Below are 22,210 nucleotides of genomic sequence, written 5' to 3'. Positions count from 1 at the left end.
GTTAGAAATTACGAGTTTCATGGAAGGACAAATGATTTACTTTAGAGTTTTAATTTATTTAATATTTTTCCACATTACATTTAAAACAATTTTTTTATGTTTGTTTTTAAAACTTCCAGATTCTCTCACTTATATCCAGTCCCAAACCCCCTTAATAAAGCACATGTGAAGTTACATAAAATATTTCCATAAAAATCATAAGACAGAAAACATATTTCTCCCCCTGAAAACAAAACAAAACAAACACCCTCACCCCACCAAAAATAAACTTGAGAGAAAATGCTTCAGTCTCTATTCAGACACAATCATTTCTTTCTCTGTGTATGGGTAGGATTATTCATCATAAACCCTTCAGAGTAGTCCTGGAACATTTTAAGGTTTACTTTGTTATTTTTTTCAAAGTAATGCAAAGATAGTTTTCAACGTTCACTCTCACAAAATCTTGTGTTCCAAATTATTCTTCTTTCTCTTCCTCCCCCCTCCCCTAAACAGCAAGTAATCCAATATAGGTTAAACATATGCCATTGTTAAGATTTACTTTAGAGGAAATTTCTGAACTGCAAAGGATTCCTTTCGTGACAAGCCTAGGGCTATCACAGTACCAACACAGAAATTTCAGTGTGTATTGCTAATGGTAGGATTTCCAGAAACTGAAACTGATACCTAGATGGCAATTGGAAGCATGAAAGGTTCCTTGTTACTGCTAATAGGCTCATGATGATTTTGATGAAGCAGAATCTGGCTACATGGCTTCCTTTTTACAATATGGATTAGTGGAGTATAAACAAATATTATTGCAAATTTAACAATACTAAGTTGTCCCTAATTTTTTTCCTGGTTGTTGCTTAATACTAATGGTATCTTGCTAAGTTCCTTAAAAAGTGGCTTTTAAAAAAGAATTGTCATTTTATTCCTTTTTTGATACAGGCAGACAAGGGGAAAATTATTGATTAGTGAAGGTTTGAAGAAGAAACAGTTCATTGATATTAACTATTCAGGTGCTCTGTGCCTGATTTAATTAATTGACTAGTGTTTGTCATAATTAGAAATGTCTTCTAATGTAGTTGAATAGACTTTGTAGTTTGAAGGATGGTTGAATGGATAAGCAATTATTAAGTGCTTACTATCCTAGAGGGTTTAAATTTAGAGAAACTGCAAATATTTCTTATCTTTTACACAACTGTATACACAAGCTGAGATTTCACAAAATGTAATTTCTATAAGTCCTGCATGGGAGATTACAATTTAAACAAATAGTATTGGTATTCTAATATTCATCATTCTTCATTTTTCTTTTGTTCTTATTAGGAGAGCGTTATGTGCCTGGAGTGGGTAACGTGGATAAAGAAGAGGTTATTATGAGGGAAATTATCCACTTACTTTGCATTGAACCTATGCCTCATAGTATTATTGCCAAATCCTTACCAGAGAATGTGAGTAGGGGTTTTTCCCTTTAATTAAAAACATTTTACTTTTTAGGCCCCCTGGTCCTTTGTTAGTTATAAAATTAAAGTTTCCTTTTAAAAAAAGGATCTTTCCTGAAATACTGTGTTATATTTATCAGTTCTCCAAAAGTTTTATGAAATGGCTGCATTTTTTGGACACAAATTCAAAATCTTCTGTTGAAGGTTGACAGAGTTGTGATCTCCGCTGGTGAAAGGAATATTTAAACTAACAAAAATCACAGCTCTTTTGGAATATTGAAAATACATGTAGCTATTCTCATCAATTGTTGTACATATTTGATGTAACTCATCATTTAATAGCATTTTAAAATTTATCAAGTGCTTTCTTTCCTTTGTAAGAGTCCTGTGAGATAGTGTTGTGTACTGCTTTCTAGAATCCCCACGATGGGGTGATTAAAATATTGAGTCCTGTTTTCTAGAACCTTCAAGTTGGGGTAACAAAACATACAGTTGCTTTCTAGAGCCCCCACTCCAGAGTGATTAAAATAGCTCTTCCTAGTGGAGGTGGGACTCCTGAGGATGGTGGGAAAATGGGAGTCCGTTTATTTCAAGGACTTTACCCTTTATATAATGTAACAAAAACAGCTTTGAGCATGTAGGACCACATAAACAATTTGCTATGTAGTTTGCCACATGGTATCACTCTTCCACCTGCTATCACTGTGCTTCAATCTCAACACAGGTTGATGTCTCAGGAAGGCTGAGAGCCATTAGGGGAGATGGGGAGCCAAACCAGGCATTGTTAGCATGTTCCCTCTGGACTGAAAGTTCTTATGCCTTACCCTGAGTTTCCCACTGACTGTGACCCTCTACAAGATAGATGGTTTAATTATATTCACTTTACAAATGAGAAAACTGAAATTTTATACTTGATCATTTGATTATAATTTCTAAAAAAAAAATCACGAGATCAAACTTTACCAGAAGATAGACAGTATTGCTGTCAGAAACTGATGAGACTGTCGAAGTTTTGATTAGGAAAATTTATCCAAAAAAACTAAAAGTTAATTTCCTCTCTATTATACTGCAGATTGACTTTTTATTATCACAGAAGCAGTATAGTTTATTGACAGTTGTGAAGATTTCTATCATGTTAACATAAAAAAGAACGAAATCATATAAAGGCAAATAACAAAAATATTATTTCTGCAGGAAAACAATGAAACTGGCTTAGAGAAAGTCATCAACAAAGTGGCCATATTTAAGTAAGTGCTTTGTCTTTAAAATTATTTTAAAAGTTAGTATGATCATTATTCATGTAATTTGTAGAAGTTAAAAAATGCTTATCTGAACTTCCAGAATTGCACTCCAAAATATTTATTTCCAAGTATACAAAGAAGAATTTAAAAGTTAATTCAGTATCATTAGAAACAGGGGCGCGTTTTTTATTTATCCTTAAAAAATTTTTTTGCAAAATATTGAGAAAAAGTATTTCTTAATTTGTATTAAAATCCTGGCAAAACCAAGTGATGTTAAATCTTGGACATAGAGCACCAAAATTTTATAGCTATAATTTACCATGTGTAGAGAGCCTATCATTTCTTCATGATAACATTATTCCTTTGAATTTAAAACCTTTTTTCATGTTCAAAACTCTCCTTTTCAAATGTAAATACTTTTGTGGTTGGTATACTTTAAGTTAATTTTGCTTTAATGTATCCAAAACTTAAGGACAAGCCTGAGGAAGTTTATTAGATGTGAAAAAATTTTAGATATGACTATTAAAGATCTTTAATGAAATGAGGATTGAGAGGTAGGGAGGACTCAAATACAGTAAATCTTAATAAATTAATAATAATAAGCCATGAAATAAATTTTTGGGGGGAGTCAACAAAAAAGCATATAGGAAAAATATGGTGGCTGGAGTTAACAAAAGTGAGGAGTATAAAAGGGATTTGCAGAATTACTAGAAGGCAATTTCATTTGACTATGGATGATTTTGGAAGTGATAAAAGTGAACCCTTATACCCATTCCTTATTATATAATCCATAGGCTCAGTTTGACAATCCATTCTCTCTGGATGCTCTTAGTTCTAAAAATAGAGCTCTTATTATATAATAAAAAAGTAATTGCAGGGAGTTTAAAAACAGAACCTTACCTGAGAACATCTAAAGATAATTGAGTAACCATAAATTGTGATATTTAAACAAATTGTGATAATAAATTATGGTACATTTCTCTAGCATTTCCATGGTATCTTTAAAAAAAATTTTTTCGCCCCACAAAATATTATTTTGTTTAAAGAAAAAAACCATGTATTGTTTGAAGGAGAAATATTTTTATTAATTAAAAATATTCCTTCTCTGGGTTTTTAAAACATTTAACATTTTTAGTTTATTTCAAATAAATGTATGTTATCATAGTTATAAATGTTTTCTGGTTTATTTTTATGATACAGACTTTTTTTTATATATAATTATAAAATTTTTTGACAGTATCTATGCATGAGTAATTTTTTTCATAACATTATCCCTTGTATTCATTTTTCCAAATTTTCCACTCCTTCCCCTAGATGACAGGCAATCCCATACATTTTACATGTGTTACAGTATAACCTAGATACAATATATGTGTGTAAATCCAATTTTCTTGTTGCACGTTAAGTATTAGATTCCAAAGGTATAAGTAACCTGGGTAGATAGACAGTAGTGCTAACAATTTACATTCACTTCCAGTGTTCCTTCTCTGGGTATAGTTTTTTCTGTACATCATTGATCAACTGGAAATGAGTTGGATCTTCTTTATGTTGAAGATATATGATACAGACTTTTAAAAACTGTAAAATTAATTATGAATTTTGAAATATTTTAAGTAAAATGTATAGATTTGATAAGCGGCTTGGGGAGGAATGGAAGTTTGGGTATGGAACATGAATGAAAAATCTATGGCTTATTTCCTCTCTTTTCTGTGTATTTATATTTTCTCAGTGATCACTTCAGATTTCAAGCATTCAATTATCTATCATTTCATGTAAGGCCTTTTTGAATTTTAATCCAAAACAAGATTTTTTTCAAGATTGATTCATATTTACCTAGATACTGCCAATCTCCCTTGGAAGGTTCTTAACACCAACTGCCTTCTTCTGTCAGTGGACATTTTTCTGTAACTAGAGTTCACTTCTGTTCAGTTATTCTTAAAGGGACCTAATAAGCAAAGAAATGTTTTTCATGAATGAAGTCCAATTGAATGTCAGAACACTCATTAGAAGAAGCTAGATGTTTATTGTATGTTAAGATTTTTAAGTACTAGTGAAGAAAACAAAATTGGACAGATTTTTAGAACTGTGTGTATGTATGTATACATATATATATATATATGAGCTTGACCAGCTAATAGACTAAAACATTAACTGCCTTTTGAAAGAAATTTTATATTTTGCCTTTTTTTTTTTTGTCTAAGACCTTCTGATTTGATCTCTGCTCTGCTATATATTTTCCACTCTCATCCTCCCAGAATAACTTGCTGATCATACATAGCAAACACTTTTTTTTTTCCCCCCAAAAAAACCAATAGGCATCTCTACACATGGATATCACCACATGGTCAATATAGAAATCACATTGCTTATACCCTTTGCAGCCATAGGTAGAGAAGCTTTATATAGTCTGTTAAAAACAAAATTTGGATCTGCCTGTGGCTCAGGTCATGAACTTCTTATTCCAAAATTCAGACTTAACTTGAAGAAGGGAGGGAAGACCAAAAGACCATATAATAAATATTTAGATAGCGTCCCTTATATTCATTTTTATTTTCAAAATATATACATGGGTAATTTTTGACATTCACCCTTACAAGACCTTGCAAGACACCCTTACAAGTATGTGAAACATACTTCCACAAACATTATACTGCACAAGAAAAATCATATCCAAAAGGAAAGAAAAAGAAAACAAAATGCAAGCAAACAAAAACAAAAAGAGTGAAAATACTATGTTGTAGTTCACACTTGGTTCCCACTGTTCTCTCTCTGGGGGTAAATGGCTTTCTTCATTCAGACCATTGGAACTGGTCTGAATATCCCTTCCTTTCTGTTTACAATGCTACCATCCTGTTTAGGGTCTTATTATCTCATTTTCCCTCTCTTTACCAATTTCTCTTCCACACAAGTGAAAGCTGTTAAAGTGATTTTCCTAAAAAGATTTTTCCTAAAGATCAGAATGCCATTCCCTTATTCACTTTATTCTAGTGGTTCCCTGTTATCTCTAGAAACAAATCCTTTTTCCTTGTTTCTCTCATCTTTTAAAACTTTGTATTGTACATTGTTTTATAGCATAATTATTAGTATATTTTGTGACATAATTCATAAGTTAATACATTTACACATATTGGGGGTATGTACTCAAAATGTTTTTGTTGATCAAGGGGCATGATCAAAAAAATTTGGACTTCTGGTTTAATCAGTGAGCATTCATTTTATCAACTTCATTTATCTTGTTTGTATTTTTAAGCTATATTTTTGAGTTGTTGTAGGTCTCTTTTAGGAGTCTTTCTAGTGTTCTAAAGCTTTGATAGAGTCATCACAACATTATCTGTAAATAAGACCATTTGTACCAACAACATCATCATCTATTGAGAGCCCCTTTTCTATTTATTTTTTTTCCCCTATTTTCTCTTTGAATCTCACTCTGAGCATCCAGACAATGACATTTTTCCTTAGGGAAATAATTTATTAATCTATTTTGTTTAGACACAGTAATCATTTCCCAATAGTTTTTATTTATAGTATATTTAAAAACAAAAAGATAGCATAATATTTAATATGGTATGTTCTTCCTCTCCCCCACAAAATAATAATAATATTAATTAGTAATTGTTGTTGTTTGTCCTTTGTTCTTGAAGAGGACTATGCCATCAGGGAGGTAATGCTATGACATGGAAGTCAGTTGGGTTTAAATAAGGGAGGGTTGTGCAAGGTCATCATTTTCCCCGCCAGAGCCATCTCAGTCCAGTGGCAAGATACAAATCAAGATGATTAGAGATGGTCCTGGAGTCAATGGGAGACCTTGGCCTTTTTAAGCTAAGGACTTCAACTGGTCTCAATTTGACTGAGGCCACACCCATTAAGTGATTAAGACTAGGTAGCAATTGAGGCAAAGAATCTATACTTTCACCTAATCAAAAAAAACAACAATCAAACAAAACAACTAAATCAATAAATTTGGGAGGGGGGAGGCCATCAGAGTTTCTGGACAAAGCAGAAATGACTGTTATTTACATTCAGTCTAAGTCAATCAGAATTTATATATATATATATATATATTTTTTTACTTCCTTTTCTCTTTTTTCCTTCCCTCCCTTCTTTTCTCCTTCTCTCCTTTCTTCTCTTCCTCCTTCCTTTCCTTCTTTCCTCCTTTTCCTCTTCTTCCTTCATTTCTTTCTCTCTTTCTTCCTTCCCTCCCTCCTTCCCTCTCTCCTTCCCTCTCTCCTTCCTTCCCTCCTTTCTGCTTTCTGCCCACATAATGGTATTATACCCCTGCCTATAAATGCTCTTAAAAATATTTTTTTCTCTTTTGCACTTCTGAACCTTTCAAGATATTTTGAGGTTTACTGGCTAAATTTCTTTCTTGAGGACCAGGCCTTAAACCAACCAATCTGTTTCTTATTGACCACCAATAAGTCCTAGGCCAAGCTCCATTTGGCCAATTAATAATAAATAATAATATTCCTCTGACAGTGCAGATCATAACCTACCCAAAGCTTCCCATCCTGTTTTATCCCTACCCATATCCATGTATTAGTTCAACATTAGGGGGCCTACCCCAGGCTTGCTGCAAATCTTCCTCTCATTCTCTTCACATTGTATGTACACCAGTGGAACATTCAGGCTTTCCATTGTTTATTCTGAATTTTGCTACATGACAAGCCCATCTTTTTTCCATTTACCATTTATAGTGACAATTGTCTAGATTTTTATCCTTCCTCTGGTAGAATTTCCACTCATTGGATCCTAGATAGGTATTTTACATTTAGAGTAGCAGAAGAGTAGTGTTGATAGAGGTATGCTCTTAACTGATGATTTTACTGGTGTAGGCCATTCACAGAGAGATGTCTTAAAGAAGTTGCATTTTCCATTATTTACAGATTTAGAGTGATAGTAGAGGAAACACTGGGCTCAGTGAGTCAGGGAGACTCATCTTTTTGAATTGAAATCTGGCCTCAGATACTTACTAGCTGTAGGACCACGGATAAGTCACAACACTGACAGTTTCCTCATTTATAAAATGAGCTGGAAAAAGAAATGGAAAACCATTCCATTATATTTGCTAAAAAAAAAAAAAAAAATCCAAATGGGGTCATGAAAAGTTGGACATTATTGAAAAGTGACTGAACAACTCTTGGTAATAAATTTGCATATTTGCATATCCAAGCAAAACAGATTTCTATTCTGGCTATGTCCAAAAAATATATAGTTCATCAACTCAGTAGGAAGTAGGTAACATACTTTCTCATTGTGTCTTTGGAATCATGATTGGTTGTTGCATTTATCTTGGTTCTTCAGTATTTCAAAATTGGCTTTATAATGATGTATAAATTGTTCTGATTCAGATCACTTCATTCTAGATCAATTTATACAATCTTTCCAAGTTTCTCTGAAATCATCAATTTTAGCATAATAGTATTCTATTACATTCATATTCTGTTCATAATTCCTGTGGCTTTCTACTGTAATAAAATGTTATTTTTCCACCAGATAAACCAAATAGGATACGATTGGGGGTTTTTTGTTTGTTTGTTTTTAGATCTTATGGCTTATATTAATTTTCCAGTTTTTATTTTATCTGAATAAGGCTTTTAAATATTACAGTTGAATATATTGGATTACTTGCCATCTAGGAGTAGGGATTGGGGGGCAAAGGGGAGGGAGAATTAGAACACAAGGTTAGTGGTGAAAAATTATCCTTGCATATGTTTTGGAAATATAAAGTTTGAATAAAAAGATTCTTTGCAAATCTTAAGGCACTAAAACATTATATATATTAACAATTGATCTGCTTTTTAAATTTTTTTTTTTTTTTTTTTTTTTTTTAGGAAACCAGGTGTATCAGGCCATGGAGTTTATGAGCTGAGGGAGGAATGCATGAAAGAATTCAATATGTTCTTTTATCACTACTCCAAAACACAGCACAGCAAGGTAGGAAATAATATCTAAAGGACAAGGAGGTAGGCATTACCATTTCTCTTCTTCTAAAGAAAATTGAACAAAAAATAAAAAGGGGCCCGACCTTAGAAGAGGAGAAAGAACTCAAACATATTTGAAAAATAGTTTAACATATTTTCCAAATGAGATTTGAGGTCAATGTTTGATTTTGTTTTCATCTATGTGTTTTTTAATTAGAAATTAAAAAAAAATCATGACCTGTTACCTCAGATCACATTGACAGAATTAAAGGTAGTTTAAAAAAAATTAAAAAACAAAATTCTCAAGTTAACATTTTTGGACATTTTATTTTAAATTAATTTATTTTATCCATTTGTGTACATTAGTCTACAAAGAAGAATCCTAAAAATAAAGTAGGGCACACCTTCCAAATCTACCCTTAAACACTAGCTAGTATATAATTCTGGTAAAATCACTTAACCCTGTTACCTCAGCTTCTTCATCTGTAAATTGAATTAGAAAAGGAAATGGCAGCCCTAGTATCTTTACCAAGAAAATACTGAAGTGACTGAATAACAACAATAATAATTGAGCTAGAATACTGTTGGATACTGTTAACAGCAATGTTTCTAGCTCTTTTTTGAACTCATAAATTCAGCAAGCAAAGCTGGAATGTTTTATGCTTACTTATATCAAGAACAAATAATTTGGTGAATTTATTGTTGTAGTTGTTGTTATTCCGTGCTTGGTTCTAGTAATGTAACAACATTGAATGGGCATCAACATTAACTTTAATAACTTTTATAATTACTAAATAGTATCAGTTGCAAGCTCTTTCCTGCAGCATGATTTTTCTTGCATTTCTAAGAGGAAAAGCTATTCCTGGAAGTGAGATCTTAGAAAAACAAAATTCCTTTAATCCAAATTTCCTGCTACAACTAAATTATGAAAGTTTAAGTGCCTGTAACCTGACTTTTTAAAAATATATATTTTTTTATTGGTAGCTCTTGCTTGTATATTGTACAAATTTATCTATCTCCTAAAAATATATCCCCTAAATCCATCTCCTAAAAACCAACTCTTAAAGATCTATTTTTTTTGTTTGTTTGTTTGTTTTTAATGTCTCTAGACAAGTTTGCAAGGAAGATTTCTAATGGCCTAAAAAAAAAAAAAAAAAGAAAAAAGAACAAGAGGAAAAAAATCAGCAAAACTGATTAATACCTGGAAAAAATCTGAAATATAGACAATGTTCCATACCTAAAGTCTGCAGTGCAGTGCAATCCCATCTTTTCACCCCGTCTCCCCCCCACACTTCTAAGTAAAATAGAAATCCATCTATTTAGTGACATTAAATACTAGTTGAACATAGCAGAGATGATATAGGTAGAGAGACATTCAAGTCTCCTACTCTTCTACCTGTTGTAACATAACTTATCACTAAGCTAGGAATGAAGTCTATAGAAGAGGGCACTTCACATTCTGTTCTCTCCTGCTGATGATATCCCTGCTCCCTCTCCAACCAGGATTCCAGTTTTAGGAACTGGGCAAGGTTCCCCAAAGTTTTTTCAGAGAAGCTAATAAAGGGTTGGAAAAATGCTATACTGAACTCTGACTCTTGAGGTTGACACAAACCTGTTGATTGTTGGGTCATTTTTATTGATCACAGTGGATTGTCAAAATATGTGTGGCCTATTAACTTTTAACTGGTGGGCCTTATATATCAGTATTTATAATATGATGGCATTAATTTAGTAATTTATCCAGAGAGCACATCTAGGTAAGACCTTAGAGGTCATTTTACCTCCCCCTCATTTTTTAAATGTGGAAAATTATTTAGACTTAAGAATCTAAAATGCCATAAGGTTAGTCATGCCTGTTTAAAATTAACTATTCTCTGTAGTTAGTATAATGTAATAAAAATGAATTTTCTTTTACAGGCTGAACATATGCAGAAGAAAAGGAAAAAACAAGAAAACAAAGATGAAGGTAGGAAGTGAGATGGTAAATTGAACCAGCTTTATGCTTTAATGACAGCACAACAATAATCTTTTTGATGAGTTGGCAGGGGGTGCTATTTTGGGCAGCTGGTAGGAAAAGGAAAATTTTTATTTCTTGTTCATCTTATAAAATTTGGCTCACATCAGTGAGGGAAGGAGTTTTGAGTGATCAAAGCAGTAGCTCTTCTTTTTTTTTTTTTTTTTTTCTTCTTTTAAAATTTTATTATGAGCTTAGATGTTTCCTTTATCACATACCTTTTGGAAGCATGATTTGTTATAGTTTTGATCAGAATTCTTAAGTCTTTCAAAATTGTTTTAGGTTTTTTGTTTTGTTTTGTTTTGTTTTCTAATAATTCTTTGAATATCTCTCCTTGACCTGTTTTACAGATTAGTTGTTTATATTAGCAGGTATATTGTATTTTCTTTTACCTTGATTATTTTCTAATATTTCTTGCTATTTTATGGAATCATTGATTTCTGTTTTGTCCATTCTAATTTCCAAAGAGTCTGTTACTTGGATAAGATTTACTACTTTCTATTCAAAGCTATTTTATTCTCCTTTCAATTTTTTCCTCCAGAAATTTTCTTTTTTCATTTATTCTATTTTATTTCATCCAGGAATTCGGCTAATCCCTGTGGGAAAATTCTTTTTTTTTTTTTTTTTTTTTTTAATTTACTTGCATTTGTCACAGAATTACCTTTTTTTAGGTTTCTAGACTTGCAATCATTTTTAACATTGGTTGTTGTCTTTTTTGCTTTACTCATTCTTTCATCTTTAGTTCCTGAGTTAGGGATTTGTGCCAGGGCCAGGCCTTGTCCCCTGCCATACTTTTGGAGGGGGTAGTTACCCTTTTTTATTTTGATCTGGGCACTCACCTCGAATTTTTAAAGATAAGCTTCTTAGAATCTTTGAACTTCAGAACACTGGATCTTTAAGGTCCTTTTTATGGAGCCTGAGAACAGTGTGTTAATATCTGGGATGTCCCATCTGAACCCTGCCTTTCCCATAGCTTTTAAGATTGCTGCTAAACACCTTGGAGCTCTAGCAGAGAGGCTCTCTTCTCTAGCTCTATCTAAATACAGTTTTATAAGGTACATGCATCACTAGCCAGTGTTCTGGTCACAGTGGGAAACTACCATCTTTGCCTGTAACACTGGTTTTACTGAGCTTAATTTTTTCTGTGCATTTCTGGGGTGAAAGATGTCACTTAACTGGATTTCTTAATCATTATTCTTTCTTAAGATATTTTCTGGCATAGGTGTATAGGGTTCATTCTTCTTAAGGTATTTTCTGGCATAGGTGTATAGGGGTCATTCAGCTTCCCTTCATTCAGATATTATCTGGGTCTAAAGGAGGCCTCTGTTTTCTAAGGCATGGATTCTTTTTTTGACATGGACTTCCTCTGACTTTTTTATGTAGCAAAAACTTGCTTTTGTTCGTTTTTGTTTTTATTTCATCCATATTTGTGAATCATGTAATGAAATAAATAGTTATTACAGTAGAAATTTACATATATGTGGCCTTCTTTCCACCAGCACTACCACCACCACCTCCTCCTGAATTTTGCCCTGCTTTCAGCAAGGTGGTTAACATTCTCAACTGTGATATCATGATATATATTCTCACAACCATATTGCGTAGAGCAGTGGAACTGGATAGTCATTTATGGACTGAAGCTATGATCCAGATGGTATGTATAATGGCAAGTTAGAGTCATAAGAAAAGTCCCTTAGTTCAGTTTAGTTCAGATAAGAATGCACTTAAATGATTTCAGCTGGTTTTCAAAGCTACTCTTAAAGACCCCTACAAGAGATTCAATAGTTTTCTTTAGTAGCACATTGTCATATTTAACAATTCCTACTCAGTTCCTTTTATCACTTCCTTAATGTAGGATAAATTATATCAGTCTTTGGGCTTAAGGACATGTGTTCAAATATTATATTTCTCTTTTTACTACTTATGTGTGACTGTGGGAAAGACAAATTATGTTACCTAAGCTTTGTTATCCTCATCCATAAGATGGATACTTTAATAATTGTACCAACTTTCTTGCAGAGTTGTGAGGAGAGTTCTTTGTAAATCTTAAAGTGTTATCTAATTGTAAAATTGTTTTGACTTGTACAAAGTGCTTTAATTTTTCCTAAGAATTTCTGCCTTTAGAGGTATGAATAGTACATTTTTTTATTTCTTTGAATTCTTTTTACATTTTAAAAAGTTATTATAGACTCTACAACTATCTGGTTATAACAAAACCCAGAAAAATAAATAATCACAAATAAATAAAAATTAGGAGGAAAAATTTTACAGGAAACTCTTATCCTACGGTAGTTAGCTGGCACAGTGGATAGAGCACTGGCTCTGGAGTTAGGAGAATCTGAAACCAAATTCATCATCAGACACTTCATACTTACTAGTTATGTGAGCCTGGTCGTCATTTAATCATAATTGCTTCACCAAAAACCAAAAATAAAACAAAAAAACCCTTATCCTTTAATCATTTGAACTAAACAGACAAACAGAAAAAAGACAAGCATTATCTTTTCTGTGTTTCTAAGTCTCAGGGCTCACTACTTTTGATTTTCTTTTATTGTAGTTAGTGTGAATATAGTTGTAATTTTCTTCAACCCATTATGTTTTCCCATATTTCCTTGTATTTATATTTCTGGATCTTTCTTAATTTTTATGAAATTTAACCAAAGATGTATGGTTCCAAAGTCTGTCTTCTCTTTCTTGCTGCTTTAGGTATTCCATCTTCTTGCTCTGGGTCTACTAGAAGAGAAACAACAGCTCCAAAGAGCTCCTGAAGAAGAAGTGACATTTGACTTTTATTATAAGGCTTCACGTATGTATGGTTCTTATTTTTCAATGAAATTCTGATTTGTGAGTGAAATTTTAGTATTATAATACTTAAGACTTAGCCTTCTTTAGCTGTGAAGATGTCTCTAGCTTTGTTACTGTTGACTTAATTTCTACTTATAGGAGTCTCTAACTTTGGGTATTATCAGAGCAGTAACTAGCCCTATCTACACTTGAGGCAAATGTACTTGACTGGGACTAAGGGGGAGGCAAGGAATGTTGTATGTGGCAGCATTAGTACAGAGTACCTTCTGATTATAGTTGTCCTTGGTTGCCTGCTGTAGACCTCTTGGTGGGAGTTGGAGAAATGTGGTCCAAGAGAAAAACACTACAGTGCTGGCACCTGAGAATAGTGACTCATGTACTATAACATTATTGGTTAATACAAATGTAAATATAGCATTCATTGGGGAAGGTAGAGTATTGCAGTTCTTTCTTCACTAATCAAAAGGAAGTACACCTTATTTCTACCCCAAAATGATTGTATTTTTTTGTGCAAAGACCTTTTCAGCCCTTGTTCAACAGTAAGAGTTGTACATTTCATGGCTTGTCACTTTTTGTCAGAATATATCAGCTGTTGGCAACACTTATTTCAGGATTAATAAATTGTCATTTATAGACTTATGTTCTAATTGATATTGCATTATTATTATAGTAGGACAAGATCCTAGGCTTGAGAAGATTACAAATTTTAAGATATTTGCAAAAGGACTCCCTAATTTAGTGCCTCTTTTTTAATGTTCAGGTAACCTTAGGTAACAAGTTCATTCTATCATGCTGAAAAGGCTTCTAGTATAGACCTGGTAATGGGTTATAAATCTATTGTCCAAAACTAAACTACCTAAATTTGATTAGAGTGATACTAAAACATATTCAATCTTTCAGCCATAACCATTTACAAACAATAGAAAGACTAATGGATCTTCAATCTATCAGTAAGAAAATTACCCACATTAACAAAATAACAAATTGTGGAGAGCATTTGTGTTTTTGAATTAAACTTAAAATATTTCTGAAGCAACAATAACAGTGGATATGTTTTTAAAACTCTAATTTGGAACAAAACTATATAGGTCTAATTTATGAAATTAAACAGCAAAGTTTTAAATTCATACTCTGAGAGGTAGACTATTTTCTAGTTTGTTTTTTTTTAAGCCACTGAAATTCATTTTCAAGAAAAATTATAGGACTTTCTTTCAAAAAAGTGCTGAAAACCGAGAAACAGAATCTGACTTCATTGAACCACTATTCATTAACCTGTAACCAATAGATGAAGTAAAAAGCAAAAGCATCTCTTAGACTAAACTTTCATAATGAAGTTTTGATTATTTAGAGATATAATTATCTGTGAATATAATCTCTTTTCTGCTTTTTCTATATCTTTTTTTTTCTCCCCTCCAGTAATGAATGAATACAAAAAGAGAAAATGTGTTTTACATATTAGTCAGTTGTACTACATATTAACTTTGTTAAAATATTTGGTAGAAGAAAAATGGAAGTGTTTAATTAACGTGGATTTTTTATAGTAATTGCCAAAAATTATAAAACTAAATTCATACACTTTTTATATTTTATTATGAAAATATTGTAAAATGTGTTTATTTTATACAATTCTACTTTTATTTCCTGAAAAAGGGTTGGCAAGTTCATCTGGGAATGTTCAGAATATACAAACACTTTTGGAAAAACTGAAAGGAATTCCCCAATTGGAAGCTCAAAAGGACATGATTAGTTGGATACTACAGGTAACTAAGAAAAATAAAATAATTGTATTTTGAATGATACGTAAATAAAATAAACCTATCTTGTTTTAGTTTTATTCTTTCCATAGCTATTGTTTTCTAACTTACAATATTCCTTCTTTTATGATAAATTTGTTTTTTTTAGTTCATTATCATTTATTTCTCTTGTTGACACCAACTTTTGCTCATGTTTGTGTTTTTAAAAGCTATATATATATCTATATAAAGATGTATATAGATAGATATATATATTTATCTTTTTAGTGCCCAGTGCATTGTTAGAACAGAACAAAATATAACCCTGTCTTTTTTAAGATAGAAAATTTTCTTTCTTTCTTTTTTTCTTTTTTTTTTTCTTTTCTTTTTTTTTGCTGAGGCAATTGGGGTTAAGTGACTTGCCCAGGGTTACACAACTACAACATGTTAAGTGTCTGAGACCAAATTTTAACTCAGGTCCTCCTGACTAAATGGCTAGTGCTCTATCCACTGTGCCATCTTGTTGCCCCAAGAAAGAAAATTTTCAAATAGAAATCACCATTAAGAATTAAACCACATAATCATGTGGTTTGGGATTTTTTTAATGTCATTAAGAAAAAATTAGAATAATTAATTTTAAACCATCTTTGCATCTCTAGTATTAGGTTCACTGATCATAGTAAGTTTTGGACAAATTATTGAGGAGTTTTGTTTTGTTTTGTTTTGTTTTTTGCCAAAACTTTATTTAAAGTTTTAAAATCCAATTCATTAATATATATAGTCTGTAGTTTTCTTTTCTATATCCTTTGGTTTAGGTCTTAGGATATGTTTAGCCAACTGTTTTCTTCCTCAAATTTTAATAATAATGTGTATGGGGCAGTGAAGTGGTTGGGGTGCCGGTCCTGAGGTCGGGAGGATTTTTTGTTTGTTTATTTTGTCTATTTGTTTTTGGGTCTTGTCTTTGATTAGTTTCTTTATAGTTTGTCCAATTTCCTTTTCGGAAATAGAATTATTTAAAATCTGTATTTGGTGTTCTGTTCATTTGGGTATTATAGGTTTTGATAATTATTTTTTTATTTTTCTGTTGTAAGCATTTATTCATTTTGTTTTTGTTAAACTTCATTAATTTAATTTTTCTTCCTATTCTTAACCAGGTTAGTTCAAGGTTTATCAAATTTTTTAGTTTTTTTCCAAGAACCAACTTTTAGTTTAAGTATTAGCTGTGTAATTTTAAAAAATATTTAAATCTTTATTTTTGAGTTTGCAATAATAGATCACATTCTCCTTGTGGATGAAAGTAAACTTTCATTACAACTTAATACATCAAATTATATATTATATCTGTATTAAGAGTTTTATAGAAAATATTCAAGAACCTTTCTTTTTTCACATAATTTATAGAGGAATCAGTAACTTAAAACAGGTGCTATTTCCTTTATCCTATCATTGTATTTCCAATATTTTGGAAAAATACAATTCTTGCCAAATAGTTTTTTAAATGCAGAGTTTAAAAATTTAAATGATTATTTTCCAAATGTAAAAAAAAAAAAAAAACCACCCTTAATTTGTTTTGCAAGTGTGAATTTTTCTAACAAATGGGAATTTTCATATATAAAGTAATATACATTAATTTTATACAGAATAAAGAGGAAGGAGAGACCTTAAAAAAAAAAAAAAGAATTAAACCACAGTTTCGCTAAGTATCAAGGTAGAATGCCAGGCCTGGTACCAGGAAACCATCAGTTCACATCCTGCCTCAGACACATACAAGCCACTTAATCTTGTTTGCCTCAATTTCCTCATCTGTAAATTGAGCTAGAGTAGGAAATGGCAAACCACTCCAGTATTTCTGTCAAGAAAACCCCAAAGGGGATTACTGGGAGGTAGACATGAATGAAACAACTAAACAATAATAATATTTTGTATTTGAGCAAATGTTTCATTTCTTTGCTTTTCATTTTAGGGAGGTTATACTTGTTTTTCTGTTGTTTGATTATATCTAACTTGGTATGACTCTGTGAATCAGACTGTCCATGGGCTTTTCTCTTGGCAAGATCCTGGAGTTGTTTGTCATTTCGTCCTCCAATGGATTAAGACAAATATTCCTGATTCTGTTGCCAGTAATTTATTTGCTGAGCCTCTTATTATAACCTACATGTCTATCTTTGAGTTTGATCAGTGTAAGAGGATAATCAAATAAAAATAGCAGTGACCTTTGAAAGTACTTTTAAAATATTTTCCCAATTGCTCTGCAGAGGAGGTCCAAAAGTGTAGTATATTGCATATATTTACAGATTTTTTTTCAATGTTTTTGGTTTAGTGTACCAATGTACACAGTTTACAATATAATTGGTTTAGTGAATATTTTTGTTTTTTAAAAAATTCTTTATTTTAAAATATGGCTGTTAGGTATTGAAAGGAAGGAGGGATTACTTGGAGAAATCTAGCTGATAAGAAAACCAAAGTTATCAATAACATTTTCAAGAAAGAAAACGTTTCAAGTAGATTTCACAAAATCTCATATTTACATAAGATTTTCTATGAAAACTGATTAAGAAAGCCAAAAACTAAAGTAGAAAAGTTATTTGCCTTTATGGAAAAAAGCCATGTAAGTTAATGATATAAATGGGGACGTGTCCACAAGGAAGGTTAAGATGATTTACCATGCTTATTTATGCCAACCAAATCTTTTCTTTATATTTCATTCTTTCTTCATAGATGTTTGACACAGTGAAACGATTGAGGGAAAAATCTAGTTTAACAGTAGCAACTGTATCTGGATCAGAACTTATCAAGAGTGACGAGGTAATAAAACCAAGACAATGAGGGTCTTTCCACCATAATTTCAATTTTTTTCTCCCTTAACTTTAACACTATGAATCTTTTATAATCATTTACTCTTAAGTTGTAACTACAGTTAAAAGTGAATATGGAGACTTATTTTTTTCTCTTTTCTCATTTATCCTATTGCTTTGTTATACCTTATATTGCAATACTTTGGAAAATTATTCATTTTTTTCTTTCATAAGAATCAGAAAAGCTTGAAGGAAGAGCTATGTCCCTATAACATTTATGGAGGTTGCCTAGGTCTAATGTGTACTGGGTCCAGTGAATTAATTTTATGTATCTTACATTTTGACTCAATTGGGTTGAGAATGACATGGATATTCACAAAGCTGTTTCTGAGGAAGATGATATATTACTAATCAGTATAAAAAGGACTCTGCTCAGACAGGATTAATAATTAGAGTAGTATCCAAAGAATCCCTAGTAATTTTGTGAATTTCTTTTCTTAAAAAATCTCAGCTTTCAAAGTAAGAACTTTTAAATATTTTCAATTTCCATCTTTTGATTTGTGACAAACAATTTAAAAAATTGTTTGAGTTGATGTTGCTTTTTAATTATACAACTGAGGTAAAGACTTACCAATTTAAGTTACCAAAGGGGAGAAAAATTGCTCCGGTAGAGACCCCTCACATCAGAAATAGGAAGAACAGGACTAGCACTTTGCCTCATAGATTAAGGGAATGAAGTTTTGATAGTATGACTTGATATGTAAAATGCTAAAATGCATTCAACTTTGTAAAAACAGGTTTCAGCTGTATTTTCTGTTGTTTTTCTTTAAATTTAGAGTATGCAGGATAAAGAAAAGGCAGAACGCAAGAGAAAGGCGGAAGCTGCTAGGCTTCATCGTCAGAAAATCATGGCACAGATGTCAGCCTTACAAAGGAATTTCATTGAAACTCACAAACTATTATATGAGAATACCTTAGATCTACAAGGGAAAGAAAATTCCATTGTAGAGGAAGAAAGGTAAGAAATTATTTTAATTCTGTACTTTGATAAAAAAAATTTTTTTAATACTTTGTAAAATATATTTCTCAATATGCATTATGAAATTGATGACTGTCAGAAAATATTGTAATCTGCATATTGTATATGGTCTTACCAAAAGAAATATACTTATTTGGAAAACTTTTCCCCCATCTTAATTAAGTCTGAAAATTCCTAGTAGTTTCTCTGGTTTGGAAAAAAAAAAAAAAAAAAGAAGAAGAAGCATTTTAAGGTTTATGTAACTAAAAGTGATCATTCTTAATCATCTGATGTTCAGAAATTCTTTTTTTCCAGTCTTCATGAGCATTTGCTAATTGTCTACAAATTCTCTTCTCTACCTGAAAAATTTAATGCACTTAATGCAGACACTGAATAACAAGTATTGACTCTGTATCTTGTTAACCACTGTAACAAATTCAGGAAAATAGGTGGCATAACAAATAAAAATATAAAAACAGTAGTAGCAAAAACAGACAGATTGTATATTGGAAAAATGCCATTGGTCAAAAGTTGAGAGGGACAGTGATTGACAAGTAAAAATTGTAGCCATTCAGCACCTGGGCAATCAACAATCAATCAGGAAGCACTTATGACATTTCTACTATGTGCTAATCCATGTATTGGGGATAGAGAAAGGAAAAAAACAGTCTCTCTTCTTATAGAATTTATATTCTAATAAGACAGATGTAAATAATGTTATATAAATCCAAAATAGCTGTTTTACCACATACATATAGAGTAAATGTAAGGTCACTTGGAAAGGGTTATTAGGAAGGCTTACTGTAAGAAGGTAAGTTTTGAGCTGGGTCTTGAAAGAAGCCAGGAATTCTCAGAGGAATAGTTGAGAAGGGACAGCAAATTTCATATATGGGGATTAGTCAGTGCTAAATCACAGAGAAAAGAGAGAAGGCAACATGTGAGAGGAATAACAAGTAGGCCAGTACATCTGTATCAAAGAATTCTTGGGACAGAGGAGTGTGTGTGGAGGGGGAGGGCTAATAAATACAGTATATGAAGACTAGAAATGTAGGAAAGGTCCAAATTTTGAGGAATTTTAAATTCCAAACAATGGACTTTATATTTGACCCTGAAGGTAACAAGGAGTCACTGGGATTGATTGCAACAGTCCAGGGGAGAGATGTGATGGTCTCAAGTAGGGTGGTTGCTGTGTGAGCACAGAAAAGGGAAGAGATGGATGGATGGATGGATGGATGGATGGATGGATGGATGGATGGACAGATAGAAATAATACTGGGTGGCTAAGTGAAAGGTAGTAAATAGAGGAGAGGTTGCAGGAAATATAATGAATTTTATTTGGATGTTCTTAAGGCAACTTTTTGAAATGTATATAGTTCACAATGTCCAAGAGACCATTGGTGATGTGGGACAGGAGGTCAAGAGAAAGCTTCAGCACCATGATTGTTAGGGCTTCAATTATATATAGTCAATTCTTCAAAAATACTTTTTTTGGAAAATTTGTTCCAATGCAGTTGATATCTTAGGAAACTTTCAAGTTAGTTTATGTGCTGTTTCCTACCTGAAAAAGAGCAAGAATTCAGAAAACTGCATTATTTCATAGTAACTCATAAGCAGTAACTTTTCTGATACCTATTTGCACAAGAAATTTTCACATAGTTTTCAAGGTAAAGTACTATATTTGTTGTGTATCTTCTAGTATAGTAAGAACAATAGACAGAGGAGGATTGTTTTCCCTTCCCTCCTCACTTCCTTGCCTTTTACCATAACCTCTGATTTCCAGAACTGCCAGTATACTCTACTTTTGCAAAGTAGTGCCAGCCTGGCTCTGTGGGAAACATGGTGTAGTCAGAGCAATAGCAAATAGCAAGAGGTTGTGGACAATTTATTATGATATTAATGTAGTTCTTAATCATTTAACATGTATAAAACTATGCTAATTTATTAGGTCTCCGTCTGGTAAAGTTTTTAATAAGCCTTAACCATATAATTTCTATAACCTTTGTGGCTTTATTTGTATGACTTTGCACAGCTTGGTGCTTTGGGGGGAACACATGTCATATCAAACAGAATTGACTATCAGTGACAGAAAGTAAAGAAGAAGTAGATCTTAAATGTACTATGGAGGATATATTGGTAACTGGTTAGGTGTGATAACATGAAAAAGAGAACTAAGTAATATTGTAATTCAAGTGGGCCTGGAGATCTCTTCATGAGATCTGAAGATTTAGTACTGAAAGGGATGCTTAAAGATCATCTATTACAACTTCCTATTTTATAGATAGGGAATAAGTCCCAGATTGGCTAAAAGTGCTTGTCCAAAGCTATACATGTAGTATGTGTAGAGCAGAGATTCATACTAGGATCATTTTGTTTAAGACTCTGATTCTTGCATTATTGAATGAAATTCAAGTAAACATTTTATAATCTCTGTTCATTTCTTTTGGTAGTATACCTATGACCATTGACTACTCTAGGATTGCATTGGGACCTAAACGTGGTCCTTCTCTTAGTGAAAAAGAAATGCTGACCTGTATTCTTTGTCAAGAGGAACAAGAAGTAAGATTAGAAAATGCTGCTATGGTTTTGTCAGCCTGTGTCCAGAAATCCAGTGCTTTAACACAACAGAGAGGAAAGCCTCTAGAACTCTCAGGAGGTACGTATATTCTAAATCCTTCTGGGCTTTATCTGTTTTTGTGTTCTCTTTATCTCTACACACACACACACACACACACACACACACACACACACACACACACACACCTGCATGTTTTTTTCTTGTGATTTTTCCCTTTTGTTCTGATTCTTCTTTTACAGCATGACTAATATGAAAATATGTTTAATATGATTGTACATGTAAAAAACCTATATCAGATTGCTTGCCATCTTGGGAAAGATTGAGGGAAGGGATGGAGGAAGAAAAAATGGAAATCAAAAATGTCATAAAAGCAAATGTTGAAAATTAATTTTTAAAAAGCAAAAACATTGAAAAGTTATGTTACTTAGCAAGGTTCACAACCAGTGTGTATATGCCAGTCTGGCATATAGTAGGCTTTAATAAATAATGACTGATTGATTCACAGCTACCTCTTTACTCATTATCCATACAATGTCTTATAATGGTAGCTAGGTGGTGAGTCTGGAGTCAGAAAGATTTGAGTTCAAATCTACTCTCAGATACTAGCTATTTGACCCTGACTTAGACTCTGTCTGCCTCAGTTTCTTCAATTGTAAAATAGGGATAATAGCAACAACTATCAGA

At 32.2% G+C, this 22,210-nt stretch overlaps 1 protein-coding gene across 2 annotated transcripts in view; it reads left to right on the top strand.

The window, feature by feature from the left end:
* UBR1 (ubiquitin protein ligase E3 component n-recognin 1) overlaps positions 1 to 22,210 on the top strand; it is a 137,360-nt gene that overhangs the window by 61,747 nt on the left and 53,403 nt on the right. For both annotated transcript variants that reach the window (XM_074289406.1, XM_074289407.1), the window contains exons 21-30: positions 1,309 to 1,433; positions 2,619 to 2,671; positions 8,497 to 8,599; positions 10,504 to 10,552; positions 12,100 to 12,254; positions 13,307 to 13,406; positions 15,056 to 15,165; positions 17,857 to 17,943; positions 18,770 to 18,951; positions 21,399 to 21,604. In XM_074289406.1, coding sequence (XP_074145507.1) covers positions 1,309 to 1,433; positions 2,619 to 2,671; positions 8,497 to 8,599; positions 10,504 to 10,552; positions 12,100 to 12,254; positions 13,307 to 13,406; positions 15,056 to 15,165; positions 17,857 to 17,943; positions 18,770 to 18,951; positions 21,399 to 21,604 — 1,170 coding nt within the window. The remainder of the gene's footprint in view (positions 1 to 1,308; positions 1,434 to 2,618; positions 2,672 to 8,496; positions 8,600 to 10,503; positions 10,553 to 12,099; positions 12,255 to 13,306; positions 13,407 to 15,055; positions 15,166 to 17,856; positions 17,944 to 18,769; positions 18,952 to 21,398; positions 21,605 to 22,210) is intronic.

The sequence above is a fragment of the Sminthopsis crassicaudata genome, chromosome 2, assembly GCF_048593235.1.
Source record: "Sminthopsis crassicaudata isolate SCR6 chromosome 2, ASM4859323v1, whole genome shotgun sequence".
Taxonomy (NCBI): domain Eukaryota; kingdom Metazoa; phylum Chordata; class Mammalia; order Dasyuromorphia; family Dasyuridae; genus Sminthopsis; species Sminthopsis crassicaudata.
Note: the sequence above shows the minus strand (reverse complement) of the source record. Positions and strands in the feature narration are given on the sequence as shown.